This window comes from Microchirus variegatus (genome assembly GCF_963457635.1).
Source record: "Microchirus variegatus genome assembly, chromosome: 8".
Lineage (NCBI taxonomy): Eukaryota > Metazoa > Chordata > Actinopteri > Pleuronectiformes > Soleidae > Microchirus > Microchirus variegatus.
In genome coordinates, this window is record NC_139809.1 from 25,023,142 (window position 1) to 25,040,993 (window position 17,852).

Genomic DNA, 17,852 nt, shown 5'->3' on the forward strand with positions numbered 1-17,852 from the left:
TTGAAATATGATTTCTTCACACTCAAAATACTATAGAATATACCTCTCTGTTAACACAATGGTTAACTTTGAAACTCTTCTTTGGCTGTAGTGATTTTTATATATTGAGCCAACATATTGGAGGGGTTTTGATTTTGTTGTTATGTGTTGTAATATTTGTTATACATTGTCTTTTTCTTAGAATGAATAATATGGATGTTTATTTCTGTAACATCATACATTGTCAGAGTTTAATTGCACCAAGCATACATCATGAAGAAAAAGACATGGGCTATTTGAGGCAAATATAGTTTATCTACTTTAAACTTTTTTTATATATTTGGGATACAATGTTTGTTTTGTAACAATAACAACAATAGGAAACAAACAAAAAAACTACAACAAATAAAAGGCATTCCAACTGTTTTCTTGGCCACTCTGAAAGGTTAAGTCGATCAATATGCAGAAACACTGGGACAGGGAGACAGAGACACATTTCAATTTGATTGCATTTTCCTGCTGTGCTGAGGGCCTGAGAGACTTGACCACATCTGTCATTCATGTTCTCACTATATACATATAAAGTATTATATATATTAATACAATTTATCTATGGAAGACTTGTATGAATAATTTGCAAGGGGTCTAATTAATCAAACAATCATTCCCATATTAATTCACCAGATCTTTTCATAGATCTCATAAATACATCCAATGGTGCAGTGTACAGAACTTTAAATTAAATGCAGGAAAACAGGACATTGGTGTTGGTATAACCTTGTAACCATATCATCCATCTAGACTTTTGAACTTACTGGGACATCTAAAACACAAGTTCCAGTGATATCATGTATCCAGTTCTAACACGTGCAGTAATAAACTCTGCACAGCAGTGGACACAGATCATTATGGGTAATATCACGCCTCAGCAGAAGCAATCCGAGGGTTAAAGGCAGCAGTGATAGTAGTGTAAGGCTTAACCTCCCAACTCAGACCAACCCACATTGTCCATATCCTTCATAATGGTCAAAACAAGTCCACTATTTAGTCAAGTCAATATCCTAAACATTTAAAATCATCTATTATCTACTAATCCAATTTTACAATCAGGCCAGGAAGTGAGTATGCATATATCATATGAGATCAAACAGCTGGTGTGTTTAAAGTCCGATATTCTCATGTGAAAACTTTTTTGGAGATGGCTTTCCGTTGGTGCATATTTTTGTGTCAAGAATGAAGGTGCCTGATACTGTTGGTACGATCAAATATAAAAATCACACTGTTGATGATGTGAGGCACATTTAAGCTTGTCCTGTGTCAGCTGTTAAACACAACATACAGTATGAGAGACTATAACAGGCTATGGTATTGTTTAACTGATGCCAAAAATGTTAACAGATGTCTGTATTTAGGTCAATAATATCTATCTAGTTTGTCAACCATTTGTCATATGAATAAAAGAAAAGATTATTACAAAGTTGCATTGACACATTTTTGACATTCACTTCAGTTAACAAATAGCCCTTACAGCTGCAATATGAGGCACTTGTCTGTTGATGTGGGCAGGACTGTACACATGTTATTGTAATGTTGTGAGTGAGAATTGAAACATATAGATCTAAAGTACTGGAATTAAAACAAAAAAAAAAACAAGGAAATTATAGACAACCCTCCAATTCAGACATTTGTTGACATTTGTTGAGTCATTCTATCTGCCAACTTTAAAAACCGATGAAATTAAAACTGACTTGCCATTTTACTTACCCTCCCATAGACTGCATGTAAAATACAACACTGATGTGCTGGACTTGAATTGTGCCAAGAACCTAACATGCTAGCTGGCACAAGAATAGAGGAAGGAACAAGGAAACTGCATTAGAAAAGCGTGCCTCTCGGATAAAGTGGATCTATTATATCAGGACAGGTAATGGAAGATGTTTTTCATAGAACTTGTCAAATCAAATCTGCGTGTAAGTCATTGTGATGGATTGGTGGGTAAATAATTTTTTGGGGAATTGGCATTTGTAAACATGACAACATGCAGGCATCCCACAAAATATGATTCAAAAAAAGATTCAAAAGAGTACTGTCATGGTATCTTTGGCAGTACATCCCTGCTGTGTCTACAGGGACATCAATACCAGATGGGAGGCTCTAAACCCCATGAGGTCCATGTTAGTTCATTGTGTTGGCTGGAAATCAGTTTCTCCATCTTCACCTCCTGTTTTTAAGGCCACAAGTGATCAATGCATTGTTTTTTTTCAATAATCAAAGGTCATGTCACTGATGGCATGGTCAAGCAGGGGGTGGTGGTCGCAGAGTCTTCACTACTGATTGAATAGCAGGTAAAGACAGTAAGGTTCTACCCAAACTTCCTCCTGCACGGTAGCAAGCATATCCCAGCATTCCCATCATGACGCCCTTTATGACTGTGCGCATCACCCCGCCAAAACGTGAGGGAGGTGCAACACTGAGGAAGAGACAGAGATACACACGGACCAGCTGTTTTACATCTCAGTGAGAATGTACAATTGAATGTATATAACGTGTCACACGCAGAACAAGATTAACATACCTCATGATTTCCTGAATGTTAAGCTGCTTCTCCCAGTTTTTTTCTATGCCAGGAACATGACCCATACCTACGACCCCCACGACCACAGCAGGCACTTCTGCAAAACAGACAGTTAAACTCCAATATGACTCAGCATTTTCCCTACAATTTAAACCATTGCTCTTGGACCAGTTCATAGAGCTGTGAGGAAGGGTTGTGTCAGCCCCATTGATTGGAGTAACCAACAATGCTGCAGATATGATAAAGCACGGCAACATAACTAAACAAGGACGACAGCCTGCTTTCGAAAGCGGACGACCTCTCGCCACCATCATGGCCTACATCTGCAGTGTTTAACCAAAGAGAAAGCTGAACGGACTCATCCCAGCAATGCAGTTGATGCATCTTCCTGATACGTCAGGTTAGGGCACAGTGGATGGTCATTGAAAAGAAATCTGTGGATTTCGTCATCAAGTGGATTTGAGGATGTAGCAACTTTTGTAATCCAATAGGAATATTGTAAAAGCAGCTCTTTTGATATAATTCGGTAGAACAATGATGTGTAGGTGACATTTCAAGCAACACGTAGCTGATTATACACTTAAGTGTGGATATCAATGTCTTGGCCACTTTATACAACCATTGATATTGATATTCTGTAGGAACACACCAGGACATACAGTATGTCAAGAAGAAAATAACTGGAAGATGAAACAAATAAAGATGTGATTAATAATTCATTATTAAAATGCAATACTCACTCTGGGCATTAGGGGGAGCCTCCACACAGCGTGTAGCCTGGCGGAGTGTGTGAGTGAGGTAGATGTCTCTTTCAGCCACAATGGTCTGATGGAGAGCAGGAAACTCTCCGATCATCTCCAACATGGTCTGTTCCAGCAGGTCTTTCTGTTTGCACTTCTCTACGTCCTCTTTACTGAAACACAACGACACACAGTCAAATGCAGTCAGCTGGAGAGAAGTCCGACACACATCATAACATCACATTGTAAGACAAACAAACTTTCACATTTTTGCCATTTTGGGTAGCAGGTGACTTACTAAGGGCACAGTGCCAACTGGCAGTGGCAGTGTTTGGATAAGAAGTGCAACCGATATCAGTATAAATGTGACAGGCATATTGCTAAAAGAGCAACTTCCATCCCCACAAACACAACATTACAGACAAAACAGGCACATATAGACCCCTTGGCAGCCTACGTCACGTGCGCATAACCTTCTCTCTACTGCTCATGTCGGTTGCAGAAAGCGCTATTGTGAGCAACACAACAACATGTCTTATTGTGCTGTCGGTTGCACTAATCGTTTTAACAAACAAGACAAAAGCCTGAAGTTTTACCGGATACCGAGTTGCACCCCTTTCAAGGCTAACCGGAGACGGCTTTGATTGCAAGACATCAGGAGGAGCGACTGGAACGAGCAAATAAAAGAAGCAAGAATTTGCCGTGCTCACGCCATATCAGTTAACGTTACGTTAATTTTTGGCATCAGGTAACAAGCTAACATGAATTAAGTAATTATTACTATGCATAACAATGTTAAAAAAACAATGTTTGAGAGCAACAGCATGATTAAACTCAGGTTTAAGTCAAACTACTGTAGCTTAGAAGCTAATGTACTCCAGTTGTTTTACTAGTTGTGTAAAACTTTCCAGCAGGTATGGAGCATGTATATTTTCCTGTTTTTCATCTGTAACTGATCATCAGAAATTGTCGGATTATTAAGTTGTGTGAAGAATAAAACCTCTTAAAGACACTCACATTGTCCACCGTACTTGTTCTGCTCGCCCTTCCCACGGTAGTTTATTGAGCTGTAGGAAGCAGCCGGTAAAAATATGGACAAGTTGTGTTGCTAATACTGTAATAGTTCACTTTCATAAGCATCCAGAGTCGTGTAGGACTTTAAGTTCTCGTTGGAATAAAGACTCGGAATGTCGATCCGGTACGAGTGGATATCGGGCCACTTCGTCTCGTCATTAATCCACTCAGCGGCGTCTAAAGCATATATGTGTCATCAAGCTGTATCCCATTCACCAAGGTGAATTTCAAGCAAATGCAATGCTGTAGTTCTGATTAGAATCAGATATGATAGACATCAGCACTATGTGTGGGTGAACATTCCAACAGGTAAAATTATCTTTTACCTGATTGGGTCTGACAGAAAACATAGACCCCAGGCCAGGCGCGCCTTCTGCCACAGACTGAGAGCAGCAATAGCCCTTTTGAAGGTCACTGGGATCGGCCTATCCCCAAGATGAAATTTACAGAAGGGCACCTGTCCAGCCTGCGTGGAAGGAAAGACTACCAGATTAAAAAAGAGAACATACAAATAAAACATGGATCAACTACTTTCTTACTTATTTGTGTATGCTTTACCTCCTTAAATGCTTCCCTGAACTCTCCTCCAGGAGCCATTCCCAGCTGCTCTGTGATGTGAGCTGAAACTTTGAGCAGGAGAATCTGCATCAGGCCAGACATCAGCCCATTCTGTCAAACACAGCATTCACAGACAAAACATATGCATTAAGAATGTATTTATGGTATGTTTTTTAGTTTAGCAAATAAAAAATAAAAAAAACATTTGATCCTACTTGTGCAACAAAGAACAGTGCTTTATATTTCAGTGTAAACCTTTTCCCTTGCTTGTTCTATGGATCATATCAGCACCATTATTTGTCTACCATTCTGAAACCCTGACCTGTTTGATGGCCTGTTGAACCTTATCAAGGTTGATGTCTTTAGCTTCCTTCAGTAGTGTGCTCTCGTCCATCTTCAACATAGACACCCTGTACTGACACAGCTCCACCACCACCACGTCTGGCTGCACTGCACGGATTGTCTGTTTGAGAGAAATAGAGAAATAGCAGTTAGCAATTGTAACCCAAGATAAGAGACAGAATAGGAGAGAACAAGTGGGTATGAGGGAGGCAAATGAAGATTAAGCATTGAAAGAGTTGGTGCAGACAAAACAATCAATGTAGAAGAAAGAAGACAAGTTTATGCTGTGCAAAATAGGAATGCCAACCTAATTAAAGTATTCAGGCGACACATCAGGCGACTAATCATCATTTCAAGGTGCTACTCCGTAACATTTCTCCCCTTTCACCCATTATTTCGGTGACATCTAACACACTATCACATCTTAGAAGGGTGTGAATGTGTTTCTGCTCCATACAAATTCTCCTGTAAGTTCTCATTGGCTCACCGTGGCCACGTCCTTTTTGCTGCTGTCACTGAAATGAGCGGTGCCCACCAGGTACAGGAGGCTGCCATCAGGGGCAGTGAGACACGTCACCGTCTCTGGGAGCTCAGGAGACGACTGGCGACGCCGAGCTCGCATCTGCCAAAGCAGCTCCACCGCTTCACCATCGGCTTCACAGTGACAACAGAAATGCATTAAGTTTAAGTAAAAGAGATATTAATTAAAATAATAAATACATATATGCATATATTGTGGGGAAAATATTTGGCTAAATTTATGCTGTATCTGTATTTCAGCATGTTTATTGTGTTACTCAAAACCTTTCCCAACTGAAACCCACACAGACAAAAATGTGTGGGTGATGGTGGACGAGTGATAGAGCGATTCGTCCTTGATCTAGAGGGTTGAGTGTTTGATTCTAGGCTCCAATAGTCTACGCGCCAATGTGTCCCTGGGTAAGACACATAACCTGACAGCTGTGCTACAGTGCGTCAATGGGTATAAAAAATGTGTGAAAGAAAAAGCGTTGCCTGCTGTATTGTCAAGCAACCGGAAAAGCGCCATATAAGCGCAGACAATTAAAACTGGGCATACACTGTGCAATTTAAGGCTCATTTTGAGCCAAAATTTTACTTGTGTGACAATTTTTTGGGATCAGGCTGAATTTCAGCCTCACCGTGCAACGTGCATTGCCTAGTATACATTGGATAACAAGCACCAAAAGCCCCTCACAACCAGCTCCCAATCAATCCTGTTTTTCCTGAAATTCCGGTGAGGGTATCGCATCCAAATATCAGAAAGTATAGTGTGCGCATATATATCGTGTGATGCTCATGCGATATAGTTGTATAGTTTGAGCTGGAGGTTTACAAAACGATTGAAAATAATCGCAGTGTATGCCCAGCTTTACCATAACTCCCTATTTGATTACTATCTTATTTTATTTTTTTGTTTTTATTTTCGTAGTTAAATGGCCTTGTTTAGTCTGCCTGTTTTTTGTTTTATCCTGCCCTGTTTTACTTAATTTGTTGATAGTTTTGCTACATCACATCACCTGACTATCCTGTGTTTGGTTTCACTTTTTAAATTGCTAGTATGCACTAAGTATGTGTTGCTTTAGCAATTTGCATGCAAGCCTATGGTCAGTAACATAAACCTCACACAGTCTAATGATAAGAGAAGAATGATTTTTCAACTCCAGACAGGTACTCTATGTGAGCCTGGGAATTAAATCTGTGGTTTCTGTGAAGCAGATGTATTTGCATCAGGACTAATTTCCATCTTGGGCGATGTCAAGTGATTATCAGGGAATGAGAAACCAATGCACCAGATAGTTGCACCACACAGTCTCAGAGCGGATGTACTGGTTGAAAACATTTTTATGTATCCATTTGAGCACATACTGTACGTTTGTCAGATTAAACACATCTTGCTTTATATTTAATATTAAAGCCACCTTATCCAAATTAAAGTTTAACAGCATTTTTCCAACTAGTAATAAACTGGAGTTTTTTTCCAGAATAATGTAATTGCTCTTTTATCATGCAGGAGACAAAGCTGTGTCTTATGTGTCCATTCAACCAATTTCTTTTTAAGGGGTATTTCACCATCTTTCAAATAAAGTACAGCATACACCCTTTATTTATAAAACAAACAGCAGCTTACAGAGTTCTGGAGGGATACATGGCAGTTCCTCTTCTGCTGGGCCGACTGACTCATCCTGTGGCACATCAAAACAATATCTTAGACAGTGGGTGCAAGACAGAGATTACACTTGCTATCTTGAGCAATATGTGCACACAATTAGGCCACAGTTCAGGAATAATGGCTGAAAAGCAGGTACAACATGTTTTCACATACAAACTGCCCACTGTGTCCTGTCTTTACATTGCATTGCTCTGTAAAACACAATGATTTGCCACTGTATACCCACCCACACACATTCATTTGACTGCTCTGAGAAAAGTCAGTGTTTATGCCAGAAATGACTGAAAAAGGGTAAAAACAAACAAAGAAACACACACTCTTACAAAAAAGTACATGGACAGTGAGAAAAAAAATACAAAATAATATTAACAGTAATAATATGTTGCTTATGGATTCAGTAGTTGTTTGGTCCAAAACTAAATCAGCGCTTTCTCCAACTTCAAAACGCAGACATTTTCAAATGTGTTGTTTTGTCTACAAAACTACGATATCCAGCTTCCTGTCATAGAGCAGATAAACCAGAATTTAAGAATATATTTCACAGAGAGGCTGACATCTCAGAACGTAATGGAATTATAATATTCCATTTCAAACATATTTAAATGGTAGTTGTTGCAGCCGATGCTATCATTCATTCACGCACACACAAAGTTATTCTTTCACGAACCTCTGCGTTGTTGTCTTGGTCCATGTTTGAAGCACTGAAAGCTGTGTGTGACAGAATGAGACACAGTGAGGGCATCCGTTCACACCATGAAGTCTTGTTCTCACACACACACACCGTCGACAGAACACAGTGCTATGCGCTGCAGCGTCACTGAATGACTGCTGACGATGCTTTTAGAGTGAAGTGAAAGAGCTGCTGCCGTGGATAAAAAACGTTTAAAAAATGTGTGGGTCAATTGTTCGATGTCATTGAGTCGAAAAGCAAACCCACACAAGCCGAATTCGAGTGTTTCCGCCGGGAACACGTCTACGACCTAGCTAGCAGCTGTTAACTTCTCGGGTCTTTTACGTTTACCGAAGCTCATCGGAGTGGCTAGCTACCAACAGCTAACTAACTCAAGCTAATGCAGCCTGGTATGTCCGGCTAGATTTTGGTCACAGTAACTCGTTAAAATGTCATTATTCTCCAACTGCAGTCGCTGTAAATACAAAGTGTTTGGTTAAATACATGATAGTTGTACGAGGGAAAATCTACTTACTGAACAAGCTGTCAGCCCGCTTGCCTGTCAGTGTACTCCTGCCTCGGGGTTGCCAGGTCCGCAGCCCACAATTCAAATACACCGCTGCCACACATCCAACAGCGTTCCCATCCATCACTACAAATGCGGTTTTAACTAGGGTCATAAAATAATCTTTAATAATTACACATGATTATGCCTGTATGGTATACTAACTATAGTATACTATACTGTGTAAATACTAATATTTATTTAAAAAGAAAAACAACACGGTAATACTACAAAGGTAGTCCAATTCCACGGGAAAACAACAGAACTGGCAACCATTTTTCAGTTCCTTGCAAGTATATTAGTGTATGGTGAATGACAGCAGCGGTGCATTCTGGTACATTAGTCATTAATTTAAGGAAGTACTAGGGAAGCACATGTTTATTATTTTTATTATAAAGACAACATGTTTTTTTTATTATTATTATTTCTTTATTTTACACGTTACAATCGAAATCTGCACTCTAATCTCCACATTTCCACAATAATTTAAACCATCAGAGGTTTATTTCCACTACCATCTCACACAGAAAAGTTAGTTATAAGCAGAGCTGTGTTACAACGTATAACATGCCCTTACACATACTCATGCTACTCGTCTTAAAGTGCTGTTTTGGATGCATTTTGTGTGCTTAAGAAATTTGACAAGAGGAGTTTGAGCCAACCTCTTATCATGACAGTGACATGGATTATCAACAAAACAAGATATTTGGATGTAGTGGTGAAAGTGCTATTTCCTATCACATATCTCTAATGTGTGTTTACTGAATGCCCCAGAGGATGTGAATAGTACAATTAGGTGCACCTATAGTTCAGGCAGGTGTGTAATGATGGCACTAATGTCTTCTAGATGTCATATTGGCATGTATGCAGCTGCAAGAAATGCATTAGGGGAAGTTGTGATAGTCCCCATCCCTTTGTCCACTCACTTGGTCCCAGTGGTAAAACCTATATGCTTGCTTTTACTACAAATAGCAGAAAAACCTATTCCTTTGTGGGTATGTTTGGCTGTCAACCAGATGAAAGGACAAAGTGAGACAGGGGGAAGTATTGGCAGAAAGTTGGACTGTGTGGGACCAGCAGATGGCAATCTATAGAAATGTCAGGATATAATATAAACCTTTCAGTGAGGGACAACTCAGAACATTCATTTCACATCACAGCATTCTTACTAGAAGCCTGCAGCACAAAGACGTCATAACTCACCAATGAGTCCAGCTCCGTTTCTCAGTGAAGGTATATAAAAAGAAATAACATCAACTTAACCTCTTTACTAGTATTTCATAATACTGGACATTATCTAGACATTGTCTCACAAAGCCACTTTCTAAAATTCTGCTGGTTCTTTATAAAGTACGCAAATTTACTTATTACTAATGACAAGCATATATAGTTGAGTCAAGATCTCAAAATCCTAATCATTGGTGAAATATGACAATAACATGTGTAACATTTTGAACACCCCACAAAACACTGAGTCACATACAGTGTCTATACACACATAGCTTTCTGTGAAACATGATGCTGCAAGCGCATACTTTATTGCCACAACTATATAACTATATTGTAATCGTTTGCATATTAATTGTGCAGATCTGAACAACAGTATCGTGTGAGCTACCTCTCTACTTGGTTATTGTGATAAAGGGACGAAGAGTTATCATATGTGGTAAAATACATTTTGTCTGAAGCCATAGTGCAGCCTTCTTATGCATTTCTAAGATGACTGTCACGGTTTTTAAAGAAAGCTCACTCATCTCTCACTGATGTTAATCCTGTCCTGATGCCTCACTGATACACAGCAGCTGTTTGACCCTGCACTGTAGCACCCTGTTGAATTAGATCACTGCTGGTTTCATTGGAGGGTGATTAACTGTCATCCTGAGACATGAATGTGACATCAGTTCCTACTGTAATATTCTAGTCAACACAGGTAAATACTACACGTTGATGTCTTGTATATTGTTTGCGAATAATCTCACAAAAGTTATTCTTTTTCTATTTTTTCAAAGACTACAAGTGTCACTCACTATCACATCATCAGCTCGTCAGTCAGCTTAATCCACCCATCATAGAAGTGTGAGTTAATTCAAAGATTGGAGGTGGCTCTGGATATAAATAGTGTACTGCCACGGTGTGTGAGGAGTTTAGTTTCAAGATGAGGAATCTCAGTCAAAGTTCCTCCTCGTCTTTAACATTCCCCAGCAGCGATAAGCTCCCCCGCTCTCTGTGCCAGTCTGTCTCTACGGTTTTCCTCACCCTCGTCTTCCTCAAAGAGAGTATGATGTATACTCAGCAGCTGGTGTGTGGGAGCTTTGGTCAGTGGTGGCGGCGGCGGCTGAATCTCAGGGTTCTCTGCCGGGGCGAGATGCTCCAGCGGAGGAGGGGAGGTTTTGGGACTGAGTGCATCCTCACTGGATGGTGGGTTGGGGCTTATCCCATTTACATAGGTAGTGGTGGGCAGAGTCACTGCAGCAAAGTTGGTGGTGATGGTCGATTCTGGAGAGCACACCTTAGTTTCTGAAGACCCACGAAAGACATACCAGACAGGGTAGATGTGAGAGAAGAGAAAGAGAAAATGTCTCGGAAGAAAATATTATTTGTTAAAATAAAGATAAATCTTTTAAAGGTCAACAGTAATTGCACTGGGAGACTCATATTTAGCTGCCAGATGTAACAGTCTGAGCCATTTGTATCTGAGAAGTAAAATCATGCTTTTGCATAGTAAACAAATGTGAATTTAGTGTACACAATGTGAAGATTTATATATATTTGAACTCAAGTGTTCTCTCCTGAATCAGGCATGACGAGAGACAAGTAAAGTTAAAGCCTACCTGTTATTGAACCCGACACATGAACAATTGTATGTGCGCCTTCGATGTACACAGTATCCACGTTGTGCTGTGAGGGCAAAGGCTCTGAGGTTGTGACCTCCACCTTAGGCTTACGAATGGTCAGCATGTACGGCTGGACATCCAGCGAGAAGTTACGCGTGTGCTTTTTCTCCACCACATTCAGCTCTGCAAGAAAAAAATGGGTAGATTTTAAAGTCGAGAGAAATCTGCGGTGACATTAAAGCTGCAGTGCTTAACGGTTATTATTCTGCCACTTGGTTTTCATGAACACTATGTAATATTACTTTCATGCTGTGTTCTTAATCTGAAAATGAGCTCCATCAAGCAACACAATCAGACCTGTCAGAGGGAGCATTTGAGTGTATACAGCAGCAGTACAGGGGCAGGTGGGGACAAAAACGCTCATCCTAACCAGATTGTTTAAGCAGTAGAACTCACTTCTTAAACTTTTTGTGGGTACGTCTTTGTGTTTTCGGTCATACAAAAACCTGTATGCAGCCGTATTGCTTTACTCGTGCAATGTTGCTGTTGCCTCCCTCTGTCTTGACATAAAACAAATCACTTCCTGTCTGCAGCACTGGAATGTTACCAGACAACAAGATTTAAACCTCGCTATACTGAGAAACATTAGAGAGAGTTGTGTGGAGCTGATAGGCTTCATCAAAATTGTATGAACTCATCCACATCAACGGTTTGAATTTAATAGATTTTTCTATATTCAAAAGTTACACACTACAGCTTTAAAGCAGCATTAACTGATTTGTGGCCTCTTGGAATCAGCAGAATCAAGCTGTTACACACACGCATACACACACACACATTGGATCACACCATATGATATTTGTTTACTCTGTAGTCACTTACTTTGCTTGTTTTCTATCACAGCTGATAGCATGTGTACAACCAAAGCAATGCACTAACAGACAGTTAACACGAACAGCTCTGCAATCGGAGGGGATAATCCTCTCACAGCCCATGTATAGAACCATTAACATCACAGATGTAATGTATTGTAGCATTGTATACCTTTAATTGGTGGTTGTTGTGTGCTTTTGTTGTCCAGAAGCGGTGCCATGAAGCTGTCCGCCACCGTCTTTCGTCTGATTTGTTTGAGTTTTTCAGGTTTTGTGTTATTTTCCAGACGTGTCAGGGTAAGGGGTTCCTTTACAAAGAAAAGAACATACACAACATATCAGCTTGGACTACAGTTTAGATAGACAAATATAACAATTTAAACAGAAATTAAGTGATCTACATTTTTCAGAAGCTCTGAACGAGAGTCATTTCAAGGAAAGGAGAGGTGATGTTACTGGTTTGTTTCTTATCGATGTGAGCGTCTGCGTTATTCTGCTTCGTAATAACTGATGTTTCTGAAGAAGTCATGATGAGTTACAGCATTGTAGTGTACCAGAGAAACTTCCTTACCTTGAAAGGCTGAGGAAGAGGATTTGAGGATGGGATCCATTTGATCTTCTTGCGGGGTCGTTTGATGACCAGTGGCTCCATGGCTATCTCACCCACTGCCAGATCAGAAGGATCCATGTTAGGATCAAGCGTTTGTATCCCACAGTCCCTCACAGTAGGTGTCGCGTCATGGTTGGACTGTGCAAGGGCAGCCAAGAGCTGCCTGACCACATTGTCATACATGAGGTCACTCTCATTAGTGATGAAGTCCAGCCTGTTGAGTGACTTTATGTGGTCCCTGTTCTCATTGCAAAACATAGCGAGGATGTTAATATCGCAGAACTGAGACTTTTGCCAGCGCCGCCGTGTTTTGATACCAACTTTATGCAGTTTGTCAAATACAAAGTTGGACTTGCGCACAACAAACAAATGCAGCAAATTGATCAGGATGATGAGGTTCATCGTGCAGAGCAGAGCTATGTCCACCAATGCCATGATGCGCTGCAGCTGCACAGCAGGCACCTTACAGTTGACCCTGAGCTTAAGCTCTGTATAGCTGCTAATGTCCGGTGGCTCACCAAGGGCACAGGTGAACTCATTCTGCCTTTGGCGGGCATAGTAGGCACTCAGGTAGGAAATGGGGATTGAACTGAGGCAGATAATCGCCAAGTGGCGTGCCAAATACAGCTTAGCCAGAAAGTTACTTTGTCCTCGTCTCTCTAAATATTTTTCAAACAGGTTCTGCTCTGGACTTTTCTCCTTCTCTGCATTTTCTATGATCTCCCTCCTCTCCCGCTCAGTTATGCCAGGTCCTTTGGATTGGATCTGCTTCTCGATCTTTGGGGCTCGGCCCTCAGCAGCTCGATGATAGCAGTTGTCGATCTCTTGAAGCAGGAAATTCAGCTCTGATGTGAGCCGCGTAGAGGCGAGGAACTCCCAGCTCAGAGCAGGAATATACATGATCCCAGCAAAGGCCAGCAGAGCGTAGGGCAGGAACTTGTGTTCAAATAGTGAAGGCCAGAGGTGAAACTCCACACCAGGTGCAGCATCACGCAGCTCTGTCCAGCAGTAGCCTCTTGCATACAGTGCCTGGTCTCTGGTGAAGTTGTGCGGTGTGTAACAGTATATGGATTCCTCTAAAGAAAGTACAGACACACAGAATCAGTCCAAATGTAACTTTAACAAGTTGAATGATTATATTACACCATTTGATAAAGATTTACAGGCTGAAAGAAGAATGATGTAATGATGTTCCACTGTTTGTTTTGTTTGAATTGTCCCAAAGACGTGAGTAAGGTTATAGTTTAACCATGTTTAAGCACTTAAATGAATTAGAAGATTTGTAAATAAAATATTGGCATTTATTGGAAATATGCAGTAGAAATCTACACTTGAGTGAAGATTCAGTGGTTCTACAACTGACACTTTAATGATTTCAATTACTTTTCCAAAGATTTAATTAGTAAATATAGCCACATGTACGACGTTTGTCGGTTGTGTAAGATTAAAGGATGCAAGGATGTGTCTCGAGACTCTCTGATCTCCATTTCATTTATGATAATATTTCATCAACATTCATGCAGCTTTTTGAAATGATCAAGGCACCCGCCTGGCTCAGATTTATAAAGTGAGAATGTTCCTTCCAGTTAAAGCTCTATAATTTCTCTAAAGTCTCAAGTCAAGTACAAATCTTTGGATGTGGCAGTGGTTTTAACTGCTGTCTGAAGAAATGTTAACATTTATTTTTTTATTTAAAACCTTTGAAAAACCTAAACACGGCAGTTAAGCTTTTGATTCACAGTGTGCAGGGTGCTTCTCCTTTAAAAGCTTTACTCTGACAGGGCCTTAAATATCCTTATCCTGAGTGAATACCCCAAGAAGTTTTCTAAACGCCCACATCTTTCTGCTGCTAAAGTTGAATGCTCGGTCCCAGCTGGTTAAATGCTGAGAGCCTGACTCAGCAAAGAACTAACATCGCTCTCATCCATCGGGTCCTCTCTCCCTCCTAACCAAACACTCTTCTCTCCCCGCTCCCAACAAATACATGCCGTCATATCTCCAGTCTGTCTTCTTTGCTCTCTAGCCCTTAATAGCTCTGTATGTCTCTTCCCTCAGTGCTCTGCTAGTTTCACAGAAAACAGGGTATCTGTGTGTGTAAAAAATTGGAAACATATAATGGTGAGACTACAAAACTATAACAATCAAAGGACTCCTGCGATCACCTCTTCCTTTCTCAAATGTTTCAGGGAACGATGGTGGCCTTTGAATAGCAAGAATGTCGTTCTTCTTCATTCAAAGCAAAGACACACACCCTGGTTGTGTACTCTACTGTTGTGTACTCTGTTGCTGTACTATAAATACATTGGCCCTTGCCTAAAGTCCATAACAAAGGCTACAACTACAAACATTTTGATTTTTTAAGTGATTATACAATCCTACAAACTTTATTCAATCTTTGTCAATTAGCCATCCAAAATGTTACACACTGGAACTTTAAAGGGCTGCTGTTATAACTTATCCCCCTCTCGTGGCTGAGTGTCTCACCTGCAAAGTTCCTGGTGAAGACGAGAGTGACCAGCAGGATGGGGATGATGACCGTCCCAATAGTTACAACACGATCGAAGGGCAGCTCCAGTTTGAGCTGCACCATGAGGCCGGCCAGTGCTCCACCTTTCTCATCCTGAGAGGAGCCTGGCAGGATCAGCTCCTTCAGCTTCTCGCCAGCAAGTAGCGCTGTGGCCATGTCTAAGTTTTGATCGAGGATGTTCTGCATCCGGAACACAAAGGACACTCACAAGCCCCCTCTAGACTGGAGAGAAGGCCAGACACTCCCTAAAACCTTCTTAACTGAATTTGATATGCACACACACACACACACACACACACACACACACACACACACACTGTGTGACTGATCTCAGCCTCTGTCACCATGTGTGGCAAAGAAGCAGGTCATACTGTGTCATCAGAGATCTTCAGTGCTTTGGGTTTCTCTACAGCTTCTCACAGCTCTTCCAGTTCAGATAAAAAGGCATAATGTCCCCGTCTCTTAGTGTCTGGCCTCAGTCCACACACTCAGTGAGGCAGGATGAGGAATGAGCTGAGTTTAGGAGGTGTCCTGGTGATCCCCAGGGAGAGAGATTCTGGACTCGTGGAGTGGGCTTTGGTCATGAGAGGCTTTCCTGAAAGACAGAAAACCAGTTAAGGAGGGAAAGAAATGTGTCTATAACATAAAAAGTAAAGCTGGACACTTATTTTATATATAGCTTCCTCAAATTCCTTGACTTTTCTAATGTGGTCATGCAGTTGAGGACAACTAATCCCCCTCTCTCTGACCAGTGGAGTGTGTGAATGTGGTCGCATTTGTCTTTGACGGAGCAAGGACACGAAAGGACAAGTTAAATCTTTGAGGAGTATACTATCCAGGAAAACGAATGAAAGCAGAATCCATGTGTTTATTGGTAGACGTTCCATTCGTCTTAAAGGTCCAGTCTCTAAGAATTATGGCGCTTTTCCACTATGCAGTTCTAGTTTGACTCTACTTGTTTTGGTTTTTTTTTGCTGTTCCATTTTTCAGTACCTGCTCCAACCAGCTGAGATGATAATAAAATGTGACGTCAACAGACTGCCGGCCACTGATTGGTCAGAGAGTGTCGTCACTGAAAGAGTCATGAGCGGGACGTCCGACACAGGAATCAAACCAAAACAATGCCGAACTGTAGATCAGTTAAAAAAACTTAAAAGTCCTGAAAATGTGATCTCCGACATTTAGCAAGGACATTTCTAAAATCTGCACTCCTGTCATGTAGGAAGTACTGAACTATTATTTTTAATGAACTGATTCTAATGATTCAGTTCACTGAAAACAACTGCTTTGCTCGCCTCTATAGTTTTTCTTTGTGTCGCCTATATAAAACAACATGCAGCCGTGCTGTGACGACCCAGCCCTCAAGGAGGTAATAATAATAATAATAAATTTTATTTGTAAAGCACTTTTCATAAAGTTATCTCAAAGTGCTACAGAAACCAAAAAACAAAATAAACAAAAGACTAAGAGAAAAATCAGACACGATTAAAATCAGACACGATTAAAATCAGCAGAAGAAAGAATAGCTAAAGGAGGAGAAGAAAGTGCAGAAAAGAGAATAAAAACATCTAGGAACGACCTAGGAAAGCCTGTTCGAATAGAAATGTTTTAAGCCCTTTTTTAAGGTACTATGGAGTAATGGAAAACAACAACCTGGTACCCAAACCATGTAGAGTCAAGGCGTGCTGAGCTGAGTAGTGCTAGATCTGTATCGTGTAAAAGCGCACTAAGTGACATCTAATGGTGAGACTGCAGATTGCAACAAACAGAGAGCTCCCCTTTCCTCAAATGCATCAGGGACCTACAGTGACCTTAGCACACCAAAACTGCTAACACTCTTACATAACTATTCCTGCTCCTCAATCTTATTCACCCTCTTCTATCTTGATTTATGCATTAGATTTCTGTGGGCGGGGCAATTCTTTGTTTGCGTTCGAAGAAACAGAAACTGACTATACAACCCAAAACATATGTTTGGGTTGTATAGTCAGTTTCTGCCAATAAACCCCACCTAAATGTCAAACGCTGGACCTTTATATAACAGATGACCTCCATTACATTTCTTGTCAAAGTCTTGTCTCGTCAATACACCCCACTGATGTCCGGTCAATGTGACGTCTTGTCATGACTGAAAGAGTGCGTACGTACACGCCTGCATGCAAATGCTCGTGCTGAAACTGTGCAGGGTGATTCAGCAGTGCATGCATGCTTGTTTCACGCAAAGGCTATATGAATGTCCTACAAGGGGAGAGTAAATTCATCATCCCCTTTCCATCAACAACACTCACCCTCTCCCTTTTCTTCTTTTTCACACA

The 17,852-nt window shown here is 40.7% G+C and overlaps 2 protein-coding genes across 2 annotated transcripts; both read right to left on the minus strand.

Annotated features, from left to right (window-relative positions):
• Positions 1 to 327: 327 nt before the first annotated feature.
• trabd (TraB domain containing) lies at positions 328 to 8,161 on the minus strand. The gene is made up of 9 exons (XM_083893245.1): positions 8,127 to 8,161; positions 7,418 to 7,472; positions 5,756 to 5,922; positions 5,249 to 5,389; positions 4,927 to 5,037; positions 4,695 to 4,834; positions 3,295 to 3,467; positions 2,555 to 2,651; positions 328 to 2,449 (listed from the first exon to the last, which is right to left on the minus strand). The coding sequence occupies exons 1-9, from the start codon at positions 8,148 to 8,150 to the stop codon at positions 2,275 to 2,277; spliced, it is 1,083 nt and encodes a 360-aa protein (XP_083749371.1). The 5' UTR covers positions 8,151 to 8,161; the 3' UTR covers positions 328 to 2,274.
• Positions 8,162 to 10,882: 2,721 nt separating this feature from the next.
• Positions 10,883 to 15,723, minus strand: panx2 (pannexin 2; the record flags this gene model as incomplete). The annotated part of the gene is made up of 5 exons (XM_083893244.1): positions 10,883 to 11,211; positions 11,526 to 11,711; positions 12,573 to 12,708; positions 12,972 to 14,086; positions 15,495 to 15,723. The coding sequence occupies 5 exons, from the start codon at positions 15,721 to 15,723 to the stop codon at positions 10,883 to 10,885; spliced, it is 1,995 nt and encodes a 664-aa protein (XP_083749370.1).
• Positions 15,724 to 17,852: the final 2,129 nt, after the last annotated feature.